This window comes from Pagrus pagrus (assembly GCF_965226575.1).
Source record: "Pagrus pagrus genome assembly, chromosome: 21".
NCBI classification, from domain to species: domain Eukaryota; kingdom Metazoa; phylum Chordata; class Actinopteri; order Spariformes; family Sparidae; genus Pagrus; species Pagrus pagrus.
In genome coordinates this window covers 3,578,164-3,605,537 of record NC_140208.1, presented here as the reverse complement: position 1 = coordinate 3,605,537, position 27,374 = coordinate 3,578,164, and the positions used below count along the sequence as shown (strand labels likewise).

The window sequence follows — 27,374 nt, the reverse complement described above, 5'->3', positions numbered from 1 at the left end:
AATACTGTATCGTACGCTGTAGTAAAAACAAGTCCTGTATAAATAAATCTCCCTGCTGGACACTCGCCTCACCACAAAGCTCTGACTTTTTCCCTCTCTCTTTTTTTTTCTTTCCATACAACAACAGCTACGCGATTTAGTTAAAACATTTATAGAGTTAGTTTTGCGGTATGTTCTTATAAATTTATCAGCAGCGTTTTTTTAACAGAATCCTTCTTTTTGAGTGTAAGTAAGTCCCCGGTTTGTTGCGTAAGGCTGAAAAAAAAAAAAGCTTTATCTTTATAGCGACTTGCTTGTGAATTATTCACCCTCTCTAACTGTGGTGGAAGACTGAGAGGGAGGCAGAGAGGCTCCATCTGAAGCCTTTCTTTTACACATCAACTAGCAGAGACCGCTGACTTCCACATCACATCCAGGCTGCGTATCAGCAGAGAGGATGGAGGGGGAGGAGGAGGGCGAGGTGCGGGGAGGAGGAGGAGGGTGAGATGGGTGAGAGTGATGAGAGCTCCAAAAAAAGAAAGATGAGGGAAAAACAGACACAGACAGAAATATCCCATTTTTTTCACGACTGGCATTTTGCTGTATATGATTATGTAACTTTATCCCAAAGTAGTTTGTAAAAGATCATTCTGACAAGAAACACAAGTGCTCAGATGATCGTGCCAGTATATCGACTTTTTAAGGTATATTTTTAAAGGATTATCTCATCTTAGCGATATATTTTAAATGACGTACAGGTTGAGACAATACCGTTTAAGAATCGTGGCATCGTCATCTTAGAATATGCCTGTGTCATCAGCGAAGAAAAAAAATCCATTAATGGAAAAACCTGGTCATTCAGTACATTCAGGTCGTCAGCTGACCTCATTTTTTTGTGCACGTAACGTAACCTGACCAACTGAATCAACCCCAGATCGTAACACTGCCCCCACAGGCTCGTACGGTAGGCGCTAGGCGTGATGGGTGCATCACTTCATCGGCCGCTTGGACTCATCAGACCACATGACCCTTTTCCATCAACTCCAGAGTCCAATCTTTATGCTCCCCAGCAAATTGAAGCCTGTTTTCCCCAATTGGCCTCAATGATAAGTGGTTTTCTTAAGGCTGCACAGCTGTTTAGCCCCAATCCCTTCATTTCTCTTCACATTGTGGTGTGGAAATGCTTTTACTTTCACTATTAAACACAGCCGAGACTTCTTACTGGTGATTTGTTTACGATTTGATTTAACGTTTAAGTGATCTCCGATCACGATCACTCAAGATTTTCTTTTCCGACCACATTTCTTCCTGGAAGACGACGGTTCACCACCATCCTCTCAGGTTTGAATAATGTATTGGACAGGACTTAGTAGGTTCAGCAATCGTCTTAGTTGTTTTCTTTGCTTGATGCAGGCCAATAATATCTGAAACGGAGTAACATCTTTTCCACGAGCAGAGGATATGTCTTCCCACATGGTTGTGTAAGAAATGCATCAGTTAGGGTTCAATAACTTAGATTAATGACTGCAGTAATTATCCAGTGGAAGGCTCTTACCTATTTGCTTGGTTAAATCCAGGTGGTGACCTTTCTTTTGGCCAGGCTGTGTATTTTCCTGTCTGTTAGCTAACTCTAATATACCGGTATTGTACATATTTGCAGATTTACTCTGGCTCTGAGTCTACATGGGTTTCTCCTGTAGCCCAAAGCTGTTTGTTTTCTCTCAGTCCTGCTCAGATCAAGAGAAAACTAAGCCCTACTTATCTCTAACACTGTTGGCTTTACAGAGATTTAGGTGAACAATAAAAATACATATGTGGCCACGAGGAGATAGTTCTCGTTCACACCTCCCCGAGTGGTTTGAGCAATTGAATTTTTATCTGTACGCGACGCCGCTTCGGTACATTTACACCTCGGTTTTCATGTGACAAACGATCACTCGAGATGCATTTCAGTGATGGGTTGAGAGAGTAAGCCTGTGTCCGAAGTAGCCGAGATGCTGAACCGAGTCTGATTATTGCCTGGAGAGTCTGTAAAACCCCACACGAACTGAAAACAAGCCAACAGAGATGAGAGGCTACGTTCTGCATTTAGTGATTAATGCTCCATTTAACCACATTATGAACCAAACACCTAAATATAACCCAAAAAACTGCAGCTCTGCATTGTGTCTTATACCATCAAATGGGGGTGTACGTGTCGTGGAGTGGATTCTTAGACGCAGCGCTCGCATTACTTTTTCATATCTTCTCTTGACCCACTTGTTCAGAGTTACAGTTTGAGACAGAGCATGTGGAGATGACACTTCAGTGGGATCGGCTTTGCGAACGGCTTCAATGCTATTTTTCTTTTCTGCCAAGTCAGTTTTTTAGGGTCTCAACAGCTCGTGCGAGATAAGACACTTAAACTCGGGTTTAATACCAAAGCTCATTTTCAAGGTATTGTGTTTTCCTGAATGTTCGCTTGAACACTGAAGGTGGCCTCATTAACACATTTCAAGTGGTCTTTCCCTGCAGCCCTCTTTATCCCTTTTTTCTCTCTCTATAGTTTCTAGTAGTGAAATAATCTGCAGCACTTGATTCAAACGGAAACCGTTTCAATGGGTATTTAAATTCTACATTTAAGCCTGATTTGAATACAAAAAATGGAAAGGAAAAAAAAAAAAGAAGCCGTGTGTCAAATGCATGAGAGCAAAAATTAAAATTTGTTCGGAGCCAAATGGAAAGCTTTGAGGGGACTGCTCTGCGATAATTACCCATGACAAAAGGCTAGGGCTTTTGTCTTTGGGACCATTACCATGGTGATTTTCAAGCTGCTGAAACATTCAATATAAACATTTCAGTCTGCTGAATATGCCACATAGACTGTCAGTGTTATGAGCCACATCTCTGCTGGCACACATCCTGACTGCTGCCGCTGAGAGCAGAAGAAGAAGCAACTCAAATATCAGAGCTCAGAAGACATAAAAGCTTGTGATTTAAAAAAAATAATAAGTCTGATAACTAAAGCCCAGTTTCAGATCCGTCAACAAACACAAACTGATGGGCTGGCAAAAAAAAAGACAATCCCTTCTGCCTCCTCCTCGTCTTTGTAGACTGAGAGACGCTGGAAGCAGCATGCCTGAACATTTCTCCTCAGCTCAGCGCGCTCATATTGATTTCACCAGCAAACATTTAAAACCGTTTGACATTTTCTCTTTTTTATTGGGGTGAACACTCCCAAATGTTCAGCCTTTTGTGTGTGCTGCACTTTTATATTTTCCTCCCTTTAAAAGATTTTTTTTTGGGAGCTTCAATGAAGGAACGGCTCCACGAGGACACGATGGTGTTTCTTTAGAGATTTCTCTTCTATCCCCCTGATGGCAGAGCAGAAAGCTTGTCTGTTCTGCCATTTTCCTTTATGATCTAATATGTATTCCAGGAGGCTCAGTGTTGTAAAATCAGTGATTAAGCTTTCAATGAAATGTGAGCAGATTCAAGCTTAAAAAGCACTTGGTCATTAAACTCTCGGGACGATCTTAAAGTGTGTTTAAAAAGTATGTTACAGTACAGCATCACTCCACAGCAACACGCATGTCTGTTATCGTCTCGCATTAAAAACGGTATAACTCTTTGCGTCAGTGCGGCTCGTGTCCTTATCGAGCTCTGCTCCATTAAACCCTCCTGATATAAACACCCAGAGACGGCGTTGGCGCTGATAAATTACAGCTCATTTCAAACTCGACAATCAACAATCCAGAGACACTTTTTAAAGCAGTTTTCTTGCTTCTCTGCATCTGTTTTCCATTAGACTGTAAGAGGCGAGGCAGAGAAGGACTCGCCATGGTTTGTGTTTCACCAGAACGGGAGACGAGCATCCAGCCGGGAAGCTCCTGTTAAAAATGACTGAGTTATTGTCATGGTAACCTGAAGGGAGGAGCCATTTAAGAAGTTAATGGTAAAGATAAATATTCTGTTTTCTTTTGTCAGGACACCCCATGAAAAGACCAAAACTAAAAACATGTTAGTTCATCTCTCAATACTTCCTGAGTTCCCCCCCAAGCTCATTAGTTGAGGATGTAAATCTTCAGTGAGTCAGTTAAAGGAAAAGGTCACTCTAAAATTTAAGGTTCAGTCATCATCTACTCAGTAAAACAGAGTTGCAGTGTTCTCCTAAACAACTGAAGTAGCTGGTGAAGCAGCTCCTCCAGCTTCATCTACGTCTCCTGAAGCCCCGAAACTGATGAGACGTTATTTACAACCTCGACTAACAGTGAAGTTCATGCCCCCGACTTCTTCAGACCAGGTGCATGCTGACGCTTTTAGCCTAGAAGCTACAGTGAACAACAGAACATCTTCTCAAACCAATCTGGGATCTTCTGAAGACCTCCGAACAAGATGTTGGAGCCATTTTATATGTTTCTTTCAGTTGTTAGAGACAAGTCTCCAGCTACTTCAAGTGTTTAGCAGAATGCTGCAACGCTGTTTTGCTGTGAAGCTCCAGAAATGTTTTGTGGACTTCACCCGACTCTGGATCAGCATCAGAGGAGCAGATAATGAGTGAATTTAGATTTTAATGTCAGCTATTTTCAACAATAATATATATGAGACTTGTTTTTAGTCGGGCGTTCTCAATAATATTCCGATTCTATCTAACAACAACCAAACAAATATCTTGGGGACTATTTCCAGTCGTGGATTTATACCCTTTAGGTGCACTTTGTGATTGTTTATGGCAGCAGGACGACCCCTGTGTTTATTTAAATGAAGGAACGTGACACCAGATGTAACAGTGTTGGCTCACAGATGTGGTCTTTAATACAACAAACAATGGAGCTCTGTATCACAGAGGAATAAGATATATCAGGCTGACAAAGAAGCTGGACTTGAAGAAGGAGCCAATGAGGAGGAGCTGGGTGTGGTGGCATGACTGTAATGTGTGTGTGTGTGTGTGTTGTGTGGCTGCTACTTCATTATAAATCATCCTCGTGGAGACGATGTCACGTGCATCCCGAACCAGAATATCTGCTTTAATCTTAAAAATCAACTTCCATCTCGCAGCAGCAGGTAAAACACATCCACATCCTGATTATACAACAACGAGGCACAACTGCACTCAAAGTCCACCCCGCGCTCGTACAACACGCACAATTAAAGTCAGAGCTTGACAGGTTGAAAGTCTGCTGGCACACTTCTGAGCGCTCCGACTGCAAACCGCCAGGGATGTTTTTTTTTTTTTAAAATAGAACAAACTTCTGAAAAGGAGTCATTGTCCTGTTCAAAATGCAAAGCATATATAGAGAGGAGCCAAAATTAGTCAGGTGGCGTCTGAGCCAACAGCGCTGGCAGATCTTCTCCCTGTGAACTCAGAACATCATTGTATTTAACTCTCAGACACTGCGGACCGGCCTCGCAGCAGCAGCACAGCGCCGGTGTCGGTTTCATGCCATCGCGCTGAATTGCATTACTGTTTCTTTACAGTACTTTGTCTCAGGACTCGCAGGCAGTAAAACACCGTTTTCATATGAAACTCGATAGCTGTGACATAATGAGAGCCACATATTTGACAGTTGACTTTAACCAGTTTTTAGGAGTCTAAGCAAACCAGCGCTGCACGTACAAAACCCGAGAGCTCGAGTTTCTTGCTCGAGCTAACGGCAGATAGACGGTGTGAGATCCTGAGCGAGGGGAGTGCAGAGAAGGCTGGTGGGGGGGGATAAGAGTCAAGCATCAGGCGGACAGCAGCAGTATCGGGGAGTGTAGAAGTGATTACACTGTCTCCGTGCTCTCTTCCTCTCTGTCTGCTGCCTTCCCCCCCCCCCCACACACATTTCATTTTCTCCCTCCTCCTCCTCCCTCCATCCTTCTTACTCCCAGGCTCAGAATACAAAGCGCCTGGCACCATCGCATCGCTTTTCCTCATCTTTGTGCCAAAGCCACAACAGAGCACACACAGGCGAGCTCGCACCCTCCTCGCCGCCCTGCCACCGCACAAGAATCAGAGATTAGCATGTATGAATGCTCCCCTCTTATCGCGTCTTTTGACATAAACTCATTACAAACAGGTTCGCTCGATCTCTCCGGGGTTTCTTTTTTTGTAGTGCCAGAGAGACACAGACAGAGGACGGTGAAGATTATGTTCCTGTAGTCGCATCGAGGAGCATTAAATATTTCATCATTTATTTATTTTTTAAAACATCCTGGAGAATAAATAATGAGCTTGGCAATAACAAGTTACCAAAAATGAATTACGCTCACCGGGGAAGGAGACTGAATGCAGTTCGGAGGAGGTGTCGGGGTTAAAGACATGGTCGAATGCGTGATTTCCATTTTTGCGTCCATTGCATTATCCATTAAATAAATAGCCCGGGGAAAATGGAAAGTTTGTGCGGCTCGTTTTCTGTCGAGGCAGCAGCGCCGTGCATAACGAACAGGTGATGTCGAGGCGTGTGAGATCGTCACGCTATCAGCACCGGTTGCATGAGCTCACTGGTGATTGTAAGCGGTGCCAGCGAGGTGGGGCGAGATGGAGAACAGGTTGTCGCTCGAAAGAAAAGGTGAAAAATGACCCGCCGCAGAAAATGTCACAGGGGCTAAAAACGACACAGGATGGCTCGAGCGCAGCCAGCGGTTGCCTGGGGCCGGGCTGTGACCCAGAATCCAACAGACCCCCAGCGAGAAAAACCAGGAGGCCCCATCACGGCTGAAGCTAAACTGGCCGTGCAACAGGAAAACACCTCCTCTTCCTCCCCAGACGGCGGAGAGGTAACCCCATCTGGGAAGCCGGATTGCGGGCGCGAGATAATATGGAGTGTAACGGAGAACTGCGGCGTCTGAGGAGCCGCTGACAACGTGCTAATGTTTTAGCCTGTCAGCTCTGTGTGAGCAAAGACGGATGGTTTTAGAAATAGAAAGTAATTACAGGGCAGAACCTCATTGTCGGGGTTAGGACAATGCGTATAGTGTAGTGGAGGTTTTTCTTTTTTTCCCCCTCCTGCTAAAAACAGGCGCTCTGCCGGAGCTGGAGAGTGAAGTTTGAGCACAGAGACGAGAACGGACACGAACCACCAACGCAAATGATGCGTCTGTATATGTAGAAACTGATCTGCTTCACTCACTGTATTTAAATCATCTTCTCATGTTGTTTTTGGAAGGATTTCTGGGGAAGGACAGTCTTCTTGTACTGCGTGTTCTGGTCACTTCACCCCGACCGACCAGGAGGAGTTACTGGTGCAACATGGTTCTGATTCCTCCCCGACTTCCCTGAGCTCCGGCCCAAATCTGCTTTATTTTGATAGTATAGTAGTGTTGTCAATCCTCATTATTCCAGAGTATCGATACTCCAGTACCGGCTGTGCCTTTTCGCTCTCCTCTCTGGCAGCGAGTTGACAGACGCATCGCTGCCAAACCCACAGAACTACTAACGGTACATTAACTTTGATGCTTGTGTGCTTAACTCACAGTGAACAAGCTTTGTTGTGTTTATCTTTTAATAGGAATCAAGAATTTTGATGCCCTTAATGTCGATCATGGTCTCCAATATCGATATTTTGGTCGAAGTTAGAACATTCAAGTATCATGACACGATAGTTTAGTGTCTTTACCTGAGCCACAATGAAATCATTACATAATTACTGTCTCGTGTGCTGGTCTGTGTTTGCACACATTGCTTCAAAAACGAAACGTAACTTCTAACTCTAAGTGCTATTGTATCGTAGGCAACTGGACTCTCTTCAGTTTCTTGAAGACGTTTCACCTCTCATCCGAGAGGCTTCTTCAGTTCTTCAGAACTGGACTCACCATCACCTGGATGACTGCGAACTGCCATATACATGTAACTTCTAATTACCTGGAAAATGCAAATATTTAATCAAAGAAGGTCCTTTTGGGTCATCTTTCTCAAGTCTAAGTTAATCTCAAGTCATGAAAACCAAGTCGAGGTTGAGTGTTTGATTAGCGTTGGCCAAGAAAGTCTCAAGTCCTTAAATTTGCAAGTCGTTGCATCTGACTCAAGTCAACCGACCACTGCTCTTCACATTGTAACTTCATCGTGGCATGGTCGTCTTATCTTACCGTGTTTTTGTTCTACTTTTGCCGATATGAAAAAGAAAACTAAATCATAACTCTTTTAAATGATTTTTCACCTCCTCTGGTAGGACGACACTGTAGAGACAGAAAACACAGCGAGGGAGAACGATTCATGACACGAGACAAAGGTTCCCGACCAGAAACGAACCGGAAACATTGTGATTACATGTTCTGAAACAACTACCAACACATATGACCTGATTCAACACAGTTCCTTCAAACTCAGTGTGATTATTTAATATGATTTTGCATACATTAGCCACATCTTGATATCCTTATTAATACCGTGACGAGGATTTCAACCACACCATCTGTAGTGACGAAGGAAGGAGAGAGAAATACGACACACAGTTTTAAGCCAGTGAGATTTTTTTCCTCCACTGCTGTGATATCCAGATGAATCGAAGAACCAGCGCCTCATTCTGATGCTGTACCTCCCGTGTTCACACAGTTAAGCCTCGGAGCTGAGCTGGAAAGACTGACTGAAAGGCTCTGGCACTCGCACAGCTATAGATTAACAGTTATCTCCACGAGGGATGTTGCACTTCTTTCTTTTTACGAGCAGGTCCGCGGCGTATTTATGTACGGCATTACAGAGGCACGGCCCTCGCAGCTCGTCGCCCCGTATCAGTCCAATAACCGATGTTCTAAGTCTGATTACCAAACCGGCACCGCACCCCGGACCTCGTGTGAGCAGGTGATTGCATGTAAGGCAGCAGCTCCCCAGCATCACAGAGAGGGTAAATGGGTTGTTCGAGGGGGGGAGGGGGGACACGGGCCCGATGATTCACGCTCATCAATCAGAGGGATATTTTTCAATATTTCACGTTGATGTAATCGTCCTAAAAACACATTAACATTGAGGGAGTACTCCGCCGAGAGATAATGGCTGGATATTTGCGCTGTTATTGAGTCAAACTCTGCCAGGCTTGAATGACGGATGTGCCGCACATACAGAGAGAGGCTGCGCGTGTGAATAAATACACTACCGTCCAAATCACAATTAGAAAATAAATAAATAAATAAATAGAGTGTAAAAGACAATGAGGAGGAGGGGCTGGGCGTGCACGATCATTCAACAGGACACATTTGCGGAGAAAAGAAGCAAAGCAAAACGAAATGCATATTAGTGCCATTCATATTCATGACAGTTGAATGAGGCCATTATGAACCACTTTTCAATCACATTTGCATTTACATTACGGGGCCTGTAATGTAGTAAACCTATAGAATAAATGGTTTGAAGCAAAAGTAAAATGTGTTGCGATGAGTTTCATACAGTAGTTTACGAGCGTGAACACCTGTACGTGTGTGTAGGGCTGCGAAATGTATCGATGTTACACCGTTATCGTGATAAGACACGATATATCGTCTATGTATCGTGATAAGTGTCTTACCACTGTTGTACTTCCGTCCACATTACTGATGGTTATTCATACAGCTCGAGATTATAATGCAGAAAAAGATGCTTGGGGTAATTTATAATTTATTAAACTCTGAGTGAAGTTTACTGTTTCAGTGCTCTGATGTCATTTTTGGACTGACTACCCTGTTACATTTCTTTGTGATGTGTTGGATAACTACGATTGAGGGATTATTGCAAAAAATGTCAGTCCGGCTCCAAATATTTATTGAAAAACATGATATTTTGTTCATTCCTACACTGTTGTTGCTAAATTTTGGTGATATTTCATTTTGTCGCCTAGTCGTAGCATTGTTAAATACTGCTGAGCCCTCTTGAGCTCAACAGTGAGGCTCCAGAAGTGAAAAAAACCCATCCAGCTACAATGTCGTAACCAGAGATGTGCATTCAAGTCACTGTTTTGATGACTCTACAGCAAATCAATGACTTGAGACTCGACTTGAACCTGAACAACTCGTCTGTGCTCATTTCATGGTTTAAGCTCAGTTTTCTAGTTTTTTAGTCTGGCTGTCAGTATTTCACTAAAAATAATGGGGAGGCAATACTTTTTGCTTGTATAATAATATCATTATTTGACAGGTACTAATACCTTGTCTTTTCTCTTTATGAAGAGCGGATACTGCAGGTGAGACTGAACAGAAAAGTGAGTTGGGACTTGATTGGGACTCTGACCGATTGACTTGAGTCACATGTCTTGTCAAAACCATCCAAGACAGACTTTACCGAGAGCTATGAGATTGTAAAACGCTGGTATATGCTGCTACTGAGAGTACTACACAACCCACAATCCTGAAGTGTAACAGCAACTTCTGTGGCTGGTAGAGCTCGCTGTTAAGATGGAAATGTTTACCACACCCGCGACAATCTTGTTGGCGAGCGAGTTACTGCTCGCACCATCGAATTGTTTACGTTACGAGTGAAAGTGGTGAAAATCACTTCAAGTCAGACTCTTTAAATAATCATCCACACAGTCTTGTACCGATTTTCTTTCTACGAATCAAATGTTTTATAGTCCCGATTCATCTTGCGGTTGGTCGGCTTGGTTTCAGGCTGCAAACTCTTTATATTCGAATTTTCTGAAGTTTACTCCTGCAACCAGAGCTGGTACACAAGTGTGCAGTCACAGCTGAGCTGCTACATGTGTGCATATAAAAACTGTATCAACATGTACAGTGTGCGCATGTTTGTCTGTGTTGAGTGCAAACATGCTATATGTCTGTAACGGTATGTCCTCTCGAGTGACTGTGCGTGTTTGCACGTTCACCTAGAGACTCAAAGAGCTCCTCTGACGGGCCATTTTTTGCTATAATGTGCATCCAAGAGTTCATCAGGGAGAGCTCAAAACGCACGCTGGCACTCGATTTGCCAGAAGTAAAAGCTTTGTGGGTGAGGGGGGAAATCCCTCCCGCTGGATTTACGCCCTGCCAGAGCCGACCCGGTTTTAAAAGCCAGTTGGATACAAGAAAAGGGAGAAGAAACATAAGAGCAAAAAAAAAGACAGGGCGGTGAGAGTGAATACTGCTGCTGCTGCTGCTGCTGCTGCTGCTGCTGGGCTGAGTGGAAAATAATATGATGTAATAAATGGTATGTCAGAACCAGACCTGCCCACCACAGCCACTCAGTCTGCGCTTACATGTGTGAGTGCATGCATACACGCATACCAGCGCGTGTGCGTGTCTCCATTAGCGCTCGCATAACATTGGTAGAGCAAACAAAGCGCAGAATGGTCAATGAGGAGCGCTGCAGCTGAGGCGCTAGCGGGGTGAACCATTGACTATATGAGCCTAATTACACACAGTTGTCTCAGATGGGCCATAAATCAATGCTCGTGGTGGATCCTAAACAACAAAATCAATACAGTTGCGTCTCAATGGCCATAATGAGAATCTGGTTGAAGGCAGGGATTTTAAATCAGCCACATATTGGCCTCATCGTCAGGCGGGTGTGAAACGCATGTTAAATCACAGTTTGATGATGAAAACAAAGCCGGCGTTCTGACGTTTTTAATATGTAATTCTAACGAGAGGCAGTCTCGCAATCAACAATATTTCATTGTGACGAATACAGCAGTAATTAAAATGTTTTCTTGCTACTGTCTCTTGAGAGAAGGGAGTGGTTATTAATGACTGAGGTGCAAGGAGCTGAGCCGGACAGAGTCAATGTGAAGAAAAAGCGTGACTCCAGTCGTGTAGGAGCAACACGGAGGCCCCGAACTCTCGTTTGTGTTAATCAAACTTCTGCTAAATTGTTTGTATAATGAAATTACGGCCGTCAGGGAGGCCGCGGGGACATCAATTAAGCAGATAAGCAAATGAAAATAAATCACTTTTTATCAAAACGTGCGGCCGCCCGCCCGTGTGTCCGGTAAACACAGGAAAAACAGGAAGTGATTTTGTTCAGAGATTTGAGGGTCCATAAATCCAAATGACAAGTAATCAGGATCAGCGCTCTGCTCGCAGGAGCCCTGGGAACCAGTGGGAGGACAGAGAAAACATTACTTCCTCCTCAGGAGCTGAAGACAGATGGCATCATCATTTTCTATTGTGGTTCTTCAGTGAGGAGATGGGGATCATTTTTATATTGTTGTTGAGTTTTGTTCATAATCTTTAGTGTAATTTAGCGAAAGGCTTTTTAATTTTAATGTCTTTTAATCATTCTGAGGTCACAGTTCACAATCTGTGATGCTAATATTCACCATGATAACACATTTATTCTTGACTCCAGCAATGTTCGGCACAAAATAGCTGACCGTATCGGCATTAGCAAAAGAAATTCAAACGCATCGGCATCCTCCGGTCCGAACAGGGCCGAGTCCGAGAGAGCAGCAGCCCAGCCTGACCCGAACACTAGAGGCCTTCTGTTTTTTACGTCCGAATCGAACCCAGCGCAGTTCATGTACAAGATGCACGTAAAAATACGACAATAGAAACTCGCCTTGTGTCCATGTCAGTCCCTGCCTTAAAAGACTCCCTCGTAAATATAGTTGCCATTCACCAGCTCTGGCTGTTGGACCGAGGAAGTCGCTCACTGTTGCTCACTTGGTGTTATTGCGTCTACCTGTGCAGAGCAGTTTGATCACTCAGCAGTCGTATCCTCTCACTTGTTGACTAAATCACAACTCACCATCAGTATTTTGTGTAAGACGAGCAGCTACAACAACAGTGGCGCTGTAAAACTTGTCCTGGCAAACAACTAGAGCAGGATTAGGACGATATGTTACCAGAACCCTTTGTTTCAAAATGGTAATAAATCCACGTGCATTTGTCAGTTTATCTGTTAAAGCTACTGTCTTTATTACAGACAGTAGAAACATGATAAGGAACGAAGGTGCTTGTCTGGTCTCAAACATCAGATGCTGCAGTTCATGTTCACCACAGTTTTCCCTTTCAAAGGTTGAATTAAGTTTCTTCTTGGAAAGAGAAGGTTGTCAACCAATAATTCTTGTCGTGGGGCCAACTCAGGCACAGCGAACATCGAGGGAATTATTTCTTTATTTGAACGGCTCCCTTTGATGATAGTATTACAGCTGGTATTACCAGAGTTTCTTTGTCGGGGGAGAAAAGTTAAAAAAAGAAAAGGAAATGAGCGTGAAGCTCTTCGTGAATATGCTTCGGATTCGGTGGTCCAATATGTGCAGTGTGTTGGGGGACTGTGGGCCGTAGCGAGTGCCGCCTGGGAGAGCCACAATGAGGCGAGGCAGCGCCGTTAATGGATGTGATCACAGCTTCCTGGTGAATAATGCAGCCTTGCTAATTGGCTGGATTAATAATTGATGTGGGCGTGTTCGAGGGGGTGGCGGCGGCGGCGGGAGCTGCGGGTGGATGAAGAACATACAGCCGCCTTGTTAGAGAAGACGCTGAGCGCTATATGTTGCACATCTGTCCGTCCAGCATCCTCCTCCTCCCATTGATGCCACGACCGAGACGAGGATGTCAGAATAAACAATCGCCCTGACAACATAATGACATAATGAGCCCCCGGCCCCGCCACATGTTTGACGGTTAAAATGACTCGGGCTCATGTCAGGTCCCACCGGCTCCACAATGTTGTTACACCCTCCGTCCAAACTGACCCAGAGCGAGCCAGCTGCGTCAATAAAACCCACTGCAATAATGCAGAAGTGAAACACAAGGTATCGATGCAGCAGGGTCAGGTTTTTTTTTACCGGAGCTCGGTGATCCGGCTCAAACTCACTGACAGGAACGAATGTTTTTTCAGACGGGGGCAGGACACGAGCTGATAAGAAGAAATAGGTGTGGCAGAAGAATGGGACATAGGAGGGTAAGAAAAATAGATTTTACTGTAAACTTGATTTATCCGCTGCTCTCGAGGTGTCCAGTTTCCAGAGGACGCATAAAAACCGGCACATAAACACAGTCCTGTCTTCCTGTCTCTTCGGGTCAACACCCTCAGACCACTGTTGTCCTCTTACATGAGACAATAGGATCAATATCTCAGGGTGTGTTCAAAGGATTTCTGACAGTCCCAAATCATTTGTTTTACCGAGTTCAATAGACACAAAAGAGCTGAAAGACAATGAGCTGGTGTGATTATGGAAGCCGGTGTAGACGACACCTGTGTTTGATGAGAAGCAGAGTGAAGCTGAGGATTTGGAAATGTGGCTTTGAGCACAAAACATGTTTCACTACGTAGTTCATGCCAAGAGTTAGATGAGACTATCGATATCACTCTTATGTCTGTACATTAATATTAGAGTTAGCCTAGCTTAGCATTAAGACCTGAAACAGCGAGCCTGGCTCCGGCCGAAGGTAACAAAACCTGCTTCCCAGCACCTTTAACGCTCACTGATTTACATCTGGTTTTATAATTCGTACAAAAACAAATGGAACAAGACATTTTTTGGATTTGGGCGATTAAACAGGTGAGATAAAGTGTTTAGCAGTGAGTAGTGACAGATTGTTAGCTGGCTGTCTCTCCTTGTTTCCAGTCTACGACAACCAGCTGCTGTCAAGTCACTTTTATCCTGATTTATCCCAATTCACGATATTAACCCGACAATCATCAAAATAGGTTTAAAATGGTCTTAAAATGGCAGTAAGCCATACTGGGATCACTTTACATCGGAGCCAGACTGACAGCTGGTTTTTAGGGCTGATGCCGATATTAGGAATTAAAAAATCAGATACTTTGCAATGATTATCAAACACCTGTGACAAAGATATGTAATGGAGGCAGGATATTTTACAGTTTAGCAATAAATGGTATGAAACCGTAAATTTACCGTGAGTTTAGTAAATATACTGAAAAAAAAAGATTTTCATATCGGGCAACATATATTTCAATACTGTTCTATCTTTGATAGGCCAATATGGACCGATAATATATATAATAAAGGATAAAGACTATTGTTCACCTCATGTCCAAAAACAATTAACCCTTTTTGGTGCCAGCTGTGCCTTCATCCACTGTGACCTGCTTTGGCAATTCAAAATAAATCAGTAAACCGATATATGACTGTACGTTAGCAAGCTTTTTAAATTATCTCGATTTACGTTATCCCAATAATGAAAATTCACCCTGATCGGCTCACTGCAAGTGTTTTTTATTAACATCTGCGATAAAATCTTACATCGTCTCCTTGCTACCAGCTGATGGCCTCATATTTAACACACTCATATAAGAAAGGTATCTCTTATCTTATTCGTGGCAAGAAAGGGAATAAGCATAATTCACAAAATGGAGGACTCTTCCTATGAATTGACATTTTCATCACGGACGATTACATAACTTTATAGCGAGAATGTGTCTTTTTGAAAAAAGCTCCTCTGAGATTTTGCATCCGTAATTTTTTCCCTGCTGTGGTCGGTGTCTCACTTCCTCTCACAGTGGTCCATAACTGAAGGAAATCTGTTCCCTGCTCCTTCTCATTAACATGCAAATCCTCATCTTTAGGAGGAAGAAGGATAATAGTGGTGGAAAGGGGAAAAAAAAAAAAAAAAAAAAAAAAGGAAGCCCCCTTTTGTGCAACTCCAGAGCAACTGGAGGATGTTCCTTCCTGCTTTCTATTAGCCGGACATGTTCCTCTGACAGCAATCTCCCTCCTGTCTAATGTACAGTCAGACCTAGTTACAGTAGCAATTACTAGTGTTCAGGTTAAGATTAATTGAATTACTGGGTGGCTTCCTTGCACTCCTCGGTGGGCATATCAATCACGGCCAGTGCGCTACACGGACCCTTTATCACCCTCTTCCATCTTTATGTAAAAAGACGCAGACTGTGCTGTTGCACTCCATCTATCAATAAACTGGGTCCGGGGCTGGCAAACTCATTTTCTAACACATTCCTCTCTTTAATCAGGCAGCCTGGCATTCTGGGGGGGTAGTTAGTAAGAAAGCTGTCCGCCGTCTTCTCTCCAAATGAATTAAACGTTCGAGAAAATTAAAAATAGAGCAGCCGGGATCGTAACGACTCTTGTTTGAGTCGACTGATGAACGAGGGTGAACCTGCTCCCTCTCTGTTTGAGCTCGTGAAATATTAGTGATACTTTTTTATTGATCATTTCCAAAAGAAAAAATCCAGCTATTGAGCTCTGTGAATGGCTCTTTTGTGCTGCGCTTCCCTTTCAAAATTTCAAGACACAATAGACTTTGTGTCAAAGCGTTTGTTTGAACAGCTGGATTTCTACTTGTGGATCCAGGTAGCTGCACATGCAATGGATCTGCAGGCGCTTCTGTTTGAGTAAAGTAGCTCTCAAGGCAGATTAAATGCCGCTCTGTCATTCTCTCTCCGTTCACCACCTCCATTATTAGCTATTTTAAAAAATTGTGCAGGATTTCTGGTCACGGTCTGCAGCGCTGCCAAACCCTAATCTTCAGCATGTTTTATTTCCCCCTCATCGCCGCCGTGCGACTCTTTGTTCGTCATCTAGCAGGAATACACAAAACACGCTGGACGTGGAAGTGCTGAAAAGCTCGGGAATCACATCTGAAGGAAATAATGTGTTGGCCTCTTTGTCGAGCGTGCCAGAAAAACGCCAATCCCTTCATTTCAGCTGGACTCCAAGAGCCACACACACACACACACACTTGCGCCTCCAGCTTAGCGACAGTATAATTTTTTTGCATGGAGACAGAGGTTGGGCAGTCAAATAGAGGTTGAGCCTGAGGTGCCGTCTGGCATGGCCTCTTCCCATGTCTGTAGTTTGGATTCTGCCAAGGCGACTGGCACTGGCCATGCCCCGATGGAGCAAGAAAAAAAAAAAGAGGATGTTTGGTGCCATCCTATCACCACACAGGCAGCTGCAGATAGCACACATGGTAAGAGAGTCCATGCCTTTAAGCACCGAGGCAGCGAGAAGCAAGCCTGAAAAAAAGACCCTGGAAAAGAGTTAAAGACTTTCCCGCTGAGTGAACGGAAGTAAAAGGGCTGAAAGACGAACCTCCAGCTTCATGAGTAGTAAACACTTACATGTTTTTCAAAAATTACAGGGAATTGAAATACAGGACAGAGATGTGTGCCAAAAAAACAAATGATTATGTGGCTAAAGTATTTTAAAGAAAACACCACGGTTGGAACGGAAAATGGAGGACCCAAGAGGAGAGGGCTTCCTTCTTTTTATTGGTTCCCAGGCTTTCCATCGCTCTGCTTCTCGCTCTCTTTTCTGTCTGCCTCTGTCTCTTTTCTCTCTGGTGGAAAAATATGGAGGGCTCCCTATCCTGTGATAAAGCTGTTGCCTGCGAGATGGGAAAGAGAGATCCATCACACTGAGGCGTTGGTTCACCCTGCCAATCCGCACCGCTGAGGGCTGTAACGCGTACATGCTCCATCCATACATCATTTACCGAGGCCCCTTCTGTGCCCAAATAACATGGGTTTGGCTGCACGTTTTTCTGAAATCCTAAAGCACTCTGGCAAATCCTCTGAAAAAGTCTCGATATGCATGAATTCTGGAGGTTGCTTTGCGGTTTGTTTGGTTCGCTTCTACGAAGAGAGTCGAAACGGTTGTAGTCTAGAGCCCCCCCCGACTCTCCGGCTGCCAAATGATAGGGTTACAGTCTTTCTTTGTTTGTGGAAGGATAACACTTAACTTCCATCAACCTTGAACTGCCAAGAAGAAGAAGACTGAAAAAATGAAAACACAAGAACAGAAATACAGTACAGGAAGAAAATTGCAAACATGATTCTGTCTTTTTTCATTTCAGTCACACCACTTGTTAAGTGCCTGAAGGCAGAACTGCTGCGATGCTAGAAAACATTACCTGGCAGGTTTTTTCATGGAAAATAAACAGCGCTGACATTCACGGGTGTTTCCTGAAAAACCACTTAACTGGTCGAGCGGCTTCAGGTACATCACCTGGAAGAAAAAGAGAACCGAGCTCCAGACTTAAAGGTCAGAAACAATTAAAGATCGCAGTGCATCGCAGCTTTACAGTGTATTTCTGTTCACTCGGGAACAATAAAAAAAAAGTGACCTCAAGCTCTCCTTTTGAAATATGAATCCCAGAATAAATGCTTTTATAACGTATGGACTAATACCTCATAAAAGAGACCGACAGCTGCTAAGCTGAATGGGCCCGAGATACGTCGGGGGTCAAACCGGTTGCCGAGTCGTGTACACAGAAACCCAAAAGTGAACAAACAACAGAATCCTAAGAACAATGTAACCTGATCTTAATGTTACAGTACCATCTGCTGGCATTGTGAACTCTGAGGGTGGCAGATCAATCACACTCCCCTTTCTGCACATGTTCATCAAAGCTCCTGGAGTTCCTGAACCCCCGAGGGCCTGAAATATTTGCATGAAAGTACCTCAGTCAGCCTCCCTCGTCTCGAAGTCAACAAACAGCTCTTATTTTAGGTGTGTCAGGTGAATGCGTCAGGTGTGAGCGTCTGGTGGAGATCCAGGTGGTGTCTGCAAGAGCGCCCCTGCACCTGCTGCCTGTCCTCACTCACCCATCGGGGGGCAGATTCCCAGGATGCCTGAGGGCAGCTGCTGACAGGCACTACTTTGGATACTTCTATCTACCTCCCCTACATGGGGCCTCCTAGGGTCAGCTGCTAAGGGCATGCAAAGATGTCAGAGGGGGCGGCGGAGGTCAAGGAGTTGGCAAGGAAGGGGGGAATAAAGTTATGGGCGGGTTGCATGCCTTCAGCAGGAGGTGAGCGTCCCGGTTTTACAATTATACTCCCCGATAATCACTTTCACAATCCAAAGGCAGCCCGGAGCTCATGCTCAGGAGGTCTCTGGTGATCACGTTACGTCCGCTGTGTGTGTTTGCCCTCTACAACCCCGACCGTGACCCCGCCGCTCCACCTGCCATCCGCAAACCTGCTCATATGTTAGCAGATATGGTTGGTGTACACTTGGTGTTAGGGCTGCAGCTAATGATTATTTTCATCGTCGATGGATCAGTTGATTATTTTCTAGATTAACTGATTCGTAAAATGAGAGAAATGTTCCCGAGATGACGTCCACAAACATCTTGGATATTCAGTTTGCTGTCAGAGGAGGAAAGAAACCAGATATGTCACTATTTAACAATCTGAATCAGAGAAATCGGACGTTGGAAATTAAATTAAGAGCTGACGACTAACTGATTAATCGTCGCCGCTCTACTCGGTGTACTATTTCACTTGACTTTTATTGTGAAATTCCACCCTTCTCTTGTGAAGCGCTGAACATTACAGAGATGTTAAGGCCGGCCGCCAGAGACGAGTTTATTTTGGAGAGGACTTTATTTAAATCTGGACGGTAGTTGTGCAGCTTTTATAAACCAGGACTCTCCTCCCAGTGTATAAAACCTCTCTCTGCTGAAAAAGTCTCATTCCAACTTCCTGTTTCATGACGAAGCACGAAAATTAACCATCCAAAGTCATTTCTAGGGACCTTTTCAGAATATTTCACTTCTGCTCACTGTTTTTCCAATATGGTGTCAGAGGAGGCGAGAATCAATCAAGAGATCAATTAGAGGAAATCTGTTTTAAATATCTCGACTGTGCCTCGGAGGAAAGCTCAAACAAATGGCTCCTCTCAAAGCCTCACTAAAGAGACCGCAGAGATGCGTCTGCAGAGTCTGCGGACACACAACACCGGCAAAAAAATAAAACATGCACCTCATATTTTTGGCCGATACGGTCAAACAAACACAGACAGGGAAGCAAAGTGTTTTAGAGTCTGCAGCCAACGATTATTCTCATCATCGATGAATCTGCAGAACATTTATCCGTCTGTAAAAATGTCAGTAAATTGCACAAATTGCTCATCACAATCTCCCTGTGACATCTTCAAATTGCTTCTTTTGTCCAACCAACCTTCAAAAAACTCAAAGACTCTTCATTTACTGTCATAAATTCAAAAGACGAGCAGCAAACACACACATTTAAAGAAGCTGGAACCAGAAAATGACTGAAATGATTCATGGTCGCCGCTCTAACACTGCGCGGAGCAAAGAAACCAAACTGTTGTCAACTCAATCTCCGTATTTTAAACTCAGAGGAACGTGTCATTCCTTTATTCGCGGGGTTACATCCACGGGCAGCGGCGAGCGCCAAAAGTACACTGGAGGTGCTTACAGTTCGCACGCTCACATAAATACGGACGCGTACACACAGAGGTCTCTGTTAAATCCGGACTCTCGTTCCAGCTGGCGTCGCAGTTTTGTCATGACAACATGGTGCACAATAAACAATATACACATGCACGCTGTAACCTGCTTTTTTTTATGTTGTACAGTTTATGGCCGATTTCCAGCGGCTCAGAGCTTCAGCAGCGAACAGGACCGGCTGCTGCAACAACAACTTTACTGGAAGACACGCAGCTCTTCAGTCATATCCTCGCTGCTGACATCCAGCCTCTCCCATTTTGGAAGTTGTAGTCATGCTTTCCACAAGTCCACCAGAACCTCTCCGCACTCCAGAGTGACATGTGAAATGTCAGGCAGCAGCGAACAAGGCCCAGAGTTTAAAACTCTGCCACACAATTAATTGACACCCAGTCCAAACACGGCCAACGCATGAGAAACTTGGACGCCGGCCTCGTTTCGAAAACGCTGGGAATTCAACGGCTTTTCTGCGTCGTCAGTGCTCGACAACTTTATTTTCTTTACGTTTCTTTCTCTTCTTTAATGGAGTTGTGTCAATAAACCCCAGCGGGCAGCTGAAAATGTTTATCACGACTCAGGAAGTAAACTGGCATTCATGGAATTTAAACACAGACACGCTGTTATTCTGCACATTTACATCTGGATCCAGATTTGTATTTCAATAGTTCTGTGTATATATTCACATCTGACGCTGTCACACACCCCCGAAAAATACAGATCGGATCAGCACCGCTGCTTTTCTAACACACATCCCCTCTGGGTCACTGCTCTGATGATTAAGACCCTTTTTCTTTTTTTTTTTTTTTATGACCATTACAGAACGTGCTTTCAAATACGGCCAGTTTTATGAAGAGGGAAACCCCTAATTTAATGTGATTTCTTTCAGCTAGCCGAGCCATATTCTTTTCATTTGCTTTCCCGCGGTTTCAAGTATTGCATGCATGAAGGAAAACAGCGAAGGGGAAGCTGAAGGGGCAGACACCGACACCAACTCTGATCGACTTTACAAGGACTCTCAAGACTGAGCGGTCGAGGAATATTCTGTTTGTTTGCACTCGAGATGAATACGCGTGTGGCGGAGTCGGTGCCCTTTGTGTTTAACGGGTCAAACATGTTTTCACGAAGGATAATTAACCCATTAAGAGATCTGGTGCAGGCTAATCCGACCAGACTTCAAACGGGAACCCGCGGCCGGGTCTAGACAGGTGAAAGCTGGGCGTTCGGTAACCCAAGTAGGCCCAAAACACAATACTGAGCCCTCTATAGCGTGGACCTCTGCCTTTAGTTCACAGCGTTTGTGCTTGACCTCCTTGTTCGCTCCAAGTGTCCATTTTCCACAACAAAAGCCTGACAGGTTGTATGCGATTATGCGGATACACCGCTGAGAAATGTGCAGTGAAATGTAACACTGACGGACCGACTGGGCGACCGGGCCGGGCCGGGTGTCGGTTTCCTGTTTGACAAAAGGGCCTGAATTTTTGCAGAAAGTCTGCGAACGGAAAAGTGCACGACAATCAAATAAAGAAGGATAAATTCAAAAGTAAAAGTTGCTGAAATGTTAAAAAAATGTAATATATAAAGTCAGCACCAAGTCTTGAATAAATGCAGATGGTGAGTCAGAATTTTAGCCGACTATTTTCAATCTTTGGACACATAAAAGTGGAAGTTTAAAGCTGCTAATGTTTCATGCCGTGACAGCCGCACTTTTTATCCTCCTCAATAAATTACACATTTTTTGCATCATGGCTTTCGGGGTGTTTGCGACTGACGTTTCAGAGCGCTTGATGGAAATTCCCAGAACGAGCCAGGCAAGTTTCATTCTGAGAAAAAGCTGGAAAAGGAGAAAAAAACAAAATAAAACAGGGAGGCTGGAGATGTTGCCACGTCACATTAAGAGCTTAGAGGTGTTAGAAAGTGTGTCCCACACACACACACACACATTCCCATCGGGGACAGAGACGAGTGATTCATGCCGAGGCCTCGACAATAAACAAAGAGTCTCCTGAGACGGAAGCCTCCACGTTTAAAGTATTCACTGTCGCTAATGAAAGGAATCACATAATTCAAGCAAATTGGACGCGGTGATTAGTCACAGAAGATCTGGCCTTGTTTTTGCACAAACACCAACAGATCGTTTTTTTTTTTTCATTTTAAAATACTTCTCAGCGCGTTTGTTCCTCGACCTGTCAGAGGAGGTTCAAAACATTCTCGCAGCCTTGAAATCTTAAAAACCATCATTAACTCCGAGGCAGCAGGATTTTGTGGCGATTTTCACGAGCGATGCAATCAGACCGATTTCCTGTTTTTGCGACGCCACACACACAAAAAAAAAACACCTCCGCGTGACCTCGAGCTTCAAACGAAGGGCGACTCAATCAAAAGCTTCCCATCGAACGCCTGACGAGATGAACTCCTGCAGAGCGGAGGGGGGGGCCACGTTGTTGTAACAGTTATTTATTCCCTCTTCTCGATTCAAGAGGTCCTCCTGTTTTGTTTTTTTTTGTTAAATGGACGGCATTAAGAGGGAAACCGGCACTAAGGTCCGTCCTCGGAGGCACGGTCCAAATTCCAGAGAATCTTGGCAACTCCTCGGGATAGATGGGACCCTCATGGATATAAAAACCCCACAATGGATGAATAGGTAAACAGAAGGGTGTGAAAGAGTGATGGCGAAAAGAGAATGTTCACTCTCAGAGAGGCACAAAGAGGGAGGTGTGTGAGTGGGAGATGGGAGAGAGCCAGGGTGTCGGAGGAGGAGGAGGCGAGGAGGGAAGTTGTCGGTGAGGGGGGAGAGTAAAAGTTTTGTCTCCGGGCTTTTAGAGGGTGCTGTGTGTAGTGTTAACTCAATCAAAAGGTGAATTATACCTCCCGGGACACTCAGGTAACCTTTCATTATGGCCCTAATCCTTCTTAATAACAGAGCTGCGATGTCGGCAATGCCCCATTAGACAGAGAAGCACTGAGAGGGAGAGAGCCATTATTCCCCACGGGGGCCGGTGGAAATGTGAACACACAGCACTCACTCACACACACTCGCAGTGACAGATGAAATCAATCACAAACTCCCGACTTGGAGGAGGAAAAAAAAACAGCAGCAGCGCTCCAACAGTAAGAGACGGAGACGGTGAGGGGAAGAGCAAACGTGTGATAATGTGGGAGCAGAGTTTCACCAAAGTTTCTCTTCTGTCGGGCGAGACTGAGGCCGAGGCTGCTCCAATAAAAGCCCGAGACGAGAGCGTAAACTTGTTTTTCACCTCCGAGGTTTGGCAAAAAAAAAAAAACCCCACACAGACAAAAGTTTGAGGGGTGTCGCAGATAAATATTGAGATATTGATATCCTGTTAATAATACACACATGTGAATCATCCAGCAGTGATGTGCAGCTTTTGTTTATGAGTTGACTTTTCACTGGTGATTATTCTTTCTGTACACTTTTTTTTTTTTTTTTTAAAGTTATGCTAACAGACTCGCTCCACCTCCCTGCACTTAATGAGGGTAATTTATTCACCAGAAACACCCAGTAAACTAATTTAAAGATGGTTTCAACTGCTAGAATTTCTTGTTTTTTATTTATTTATTTACATATTGCGATTATATCGCTATCGTAAATACGTAATCATGTAGAGAAAATCTGATATCTTAGTTTGAGGGACTTAAATAATGAAAACATTATCAAAAACTGATGCTTTTGTGTTTTATCTGCAGTAAAACATTCTCATATTAAGTTTTGTTAATTAAGTCTTATGAACTTGCAATAATCAGCATTTATCGAAGCATTCAGTTTGTTTTTTTTCAGAAAAGAAAATCCTGTTTTACAATTTAGATTTCCGGCTACATTCAATTTTTCTTGCATAAAAGAAAGGTTGTGTTTGAAGCTAGAAGGGTGGCAGGGTCCGCCACATAAAAACAAAGTTTGGAGTTTGTTTAGACATAAAAAAAAAACCAAATCAGTCAATCTCAAACTACATAATGCACCTTTAAGTGAGCAAACACTTATCAAAGACTTTAAAGTTGTTCTCTGAAGTTACTTTAAATGAGTTTTGAGCCTCGCAGGCACATGTAGCTGTGAGAGGCGTTAGAGCTTCAGCAGAAAACATGCAAACAACAACTTTTATAATCTGCCCCTGTCTCCGTTCCCAGCCTCATCAGGCCGCTCTGGTCCCAGTTTGGGCTCCGACTGGACTTGAAGGCCAGTCAACCCTAAAAATGGGCAACAAAACGAGCAGCCAGATAAGATCTAATGAAAGCAGCGACCTAATGTGGCGTAATAAATCAACAGGCTGTCCACACAGGGCTGCTCCGTCCAGCAGCAATTAGGCCCACTGAGATGTTAAACAAAGATTTATTCATGAGCAGAGCAGAGTGATCTTTATCAGACCAGCAGTCCATCATGAGGGAGGACCAGCACGCAGGGGACCTGACTTTTAATAAAGTGCCTCACCTGTACCAGTCCAGCCCGTTCTCATAGTTGCGGTCGAAGAAGTGCGGTTCCGCTCCCACGGCTCTGATGTCGGGGTGAACCCGCAGGAACTCCAGCAGAGCCCGGGTGCCTCCTTTCTTCACCCCGATGATGAGCGCCTGGGGCAGCTTCTTGCTCCCCTCCCCGAGCGGGCTGAGTTTACCTGCGAACCTCGGCGACACCTTCCTGGACGCGACTAAATCCGGAGACTCCTCGGGCGGCTCGACGACGACCCGTCCGGTCCCGCCGTAGCCCACCGGTTCCGTCCATTCGTACACCAGCCTCTTAGTCCTCTGCGCCCTCAAGTCCTGCAGGAGCCCCCGGCTGGAGGACGCTCTGACCGGGGAGGTGGTGCCGCAGCGCTCGGTGAGGCAGTGCAGGAGGAAGAGAGAGGTGAGGAGGGAGCACAGCATGACCGCCGCCCTCCTGAAGACGCCTCTGGCCGGGGGGTCCAGTCTACCGACGCGGCTAAAAGCCATACCGGTCCCCGGGTGGTCGGTGCAGGAGCCACAGCCATGCTGGGCGAACATGATCGGGTCTCCTCGCCATGAAGAAAACCGAGAAGTGAGTGTTCATCCACAGCGGGCTTCACTGTGGGTACCACCGCTGTCTCCTCCAGGAGAGGGTGGGGGGGTCGGGGTGATACCTGCTGCCCGCACAGGTGAGGCCGCTCACAGGTGATGGAGCTCGCTCCTCGTCCGCTCTGTCTGTGTGCAGGATGCCCTGACGCACCAGCCGCACGTGGATACAGTTGTAAACTTGTCCCGCACGTCAAGGTTGCCTGACGGACACCTCCCCGACCAATCAGATGAAGCGGGGAGCAGACAGGAAGCCAATGATAGTCCAGGTGGGCGGGGCGATGACGCACAGAACATCTGAGCCAAATTGGAGCTAATTTTCATGTCAAATAACAAAGATGGAAAGTAACTGAGTACTTTACTAAAGTACAGTTCTTAGGTACTTGAGTATTTCAATTTAATGCATTTTAATTGGCTTTATTTGCCACAAAAATCACATAGATGAGCTTATAAAACACATTATTAAAGGGGATGTATGTTTTTTTTAATTTCTCGTCTATCCAAGTCTTGTTAAAGTTGTTTAAAGCTGCTGGACTGGATTTCTCTGTGAAGGACTCGGGTCGGATTTTCCGCGACAGTCCAAAGTACGTCCTCGAGTGCCTCGTCTCAGTGCCGCCCTCCGCTCCGCTAACAGAGTGGGTTTTTTTGGCACATTTTATTTGGCAAAGACTTGTTAGAAAAAAGTCCAAAAGAAGAAAACAAATTGACGTCACATCAGTTTGTTTTTTCTTCTTTTCTAACCCCATTAATCATCTCACGAGTGCTCAGATTTATTTTGTGATCTATTGAAGAGACTTGACCCACGAGAAACACTGACAGCGTTACTGTAAACTGTTTTCACTACGTAACTGTATTGAATATACTCGATTACAACAGTGAGGTGCTACACGAAAAATAGTTACAGCTCTACTAACATTGCTACACATAATAATATATCAGATACTTTACTTTTGATACTTTTAGTACATTTAGCTGATAATACATACTTTTACTTGCAGAGGTATTTTTACTCTGTGCTGTTATTACTTTTACTTAAAGATCTATAACTTCTTCCACCACTGAAGTTATAATGATCTGTAAAGTGGAAAAAAGACAGACTTTAATACACACAAATAAATATACCAATACATTTATTTTATTTATTTAGTCCTTTATTTAAATGGTATTCAACGTCTCCTGTGCAGAAGAATGAACACATGCAGCGTAAGCAAACAATAATACTTTATTTTATTTGCGTAGCACACATCAAAACCAGCGTTACACAACACAAACACACAACAATAAACTACACAGGCATAAAAGTGAAATAAAACGATAAAAACCATAAAAACACCACAGATAAAAAGTTAGAAAGCAACGTGTACGTTCAAATAGAGCCGTGCAAGACGTCAAGAATTAAGTCCAGTATAATTAAACACCTTTTTATAGGAGAAGCTCAAGACCTCAGTCAGCAGCTTCGAGCATGTAAAGAATCAAACACCATCAGACAGAAGCTGCTGTCTTACAGAGGAAATGTTTGTTTCAGCCATCGCCCCCAAATTTTCCACTCCAACACGTTTTGAATGATGACGTCGCTGCCACATGCAGCTGAAGTCGAGGGGCCACCAAAGAAGATGGCCTCCGCCGCCAACTCCTTTTTTATGACAGAAGAACAAAAACAGCGAAATAATGATAACGCGGCACATTATTTCTTTACAAGTGAACAAGAAGAGAACCAAATGTTTCACATCTGCTCCGGCTTTTTTCTGCATTAGCATGAGAATGTGCAGGCAGTGCTTCAATGCTGCACAGCTCACTGCTCCAGAAAGAGGATGGAGACCTCGACACTGGGCTGCACCGCCGGCGCCAGATGTCCCCCCGTGTTGTCGAAACAATACAAAGGGGGTCGTCCCGCATTTAACAAATCACACCCCGTGTCTTTCCTCTGTCTTCGTGACACTGGAGAGATGCTCGACCCCCGTGATGGCATCCAGCATTCCCTCACAGAGGTCGGATGTCTTCATACTTATCACAGACCAAAATAATAACAATGCCCTCTTTCTTTCCATAAATGCTGAGAGATTATTTTAAATTATGTATTCACACAGTTATGAAACCTCACAGCAATGTTGTAGCTTCAGAGTTCCTCATCCTGTTGTCTCGACTCCCTGAAGAGGTCACGAGATGAATCAAACATGATTAATGTGAAAGAAGAGAATCTTTAACCAAAAGATCTGCGGTGGAAGAAGCACTCGGATCCTTTAACTGAAGCAAAAGTTGTAAAACCGAAGTGTAAAATAAGTAAAAGTCCTGAAAAATCTCATCATGCA

The 27,374-nt window shown here is 44.3% G+C and overlaps 1 protein-coding gene across 1 annotated transcript in view; it reads right to left on the bottom strand.

The window, feature by feature from the left end:
• The window catches only part of LOC311250502 (heparan sulfate glucosamine 3-O-sulfotransferase 3A1-like), a 35,651-nt gene extending 10,469 nt beyond the window's left edge, over positions 1-25,182 (bottom strand). Inside the window, exon 1 of the mRNA XM_084342229.1 lies at positions 24,470-25,182. Coding sequence (XP_084198355.1) covers positions 24,470-25,017 — 548 coding nt within the window. The 5' untranslated portion in view covers positions 25,018-25,182. The remainder of the gene's footprint in view (positions 1-24,469) is intronic.
• Positions 25,183-27,374: the final 2,192 nt, after the last annotated feature.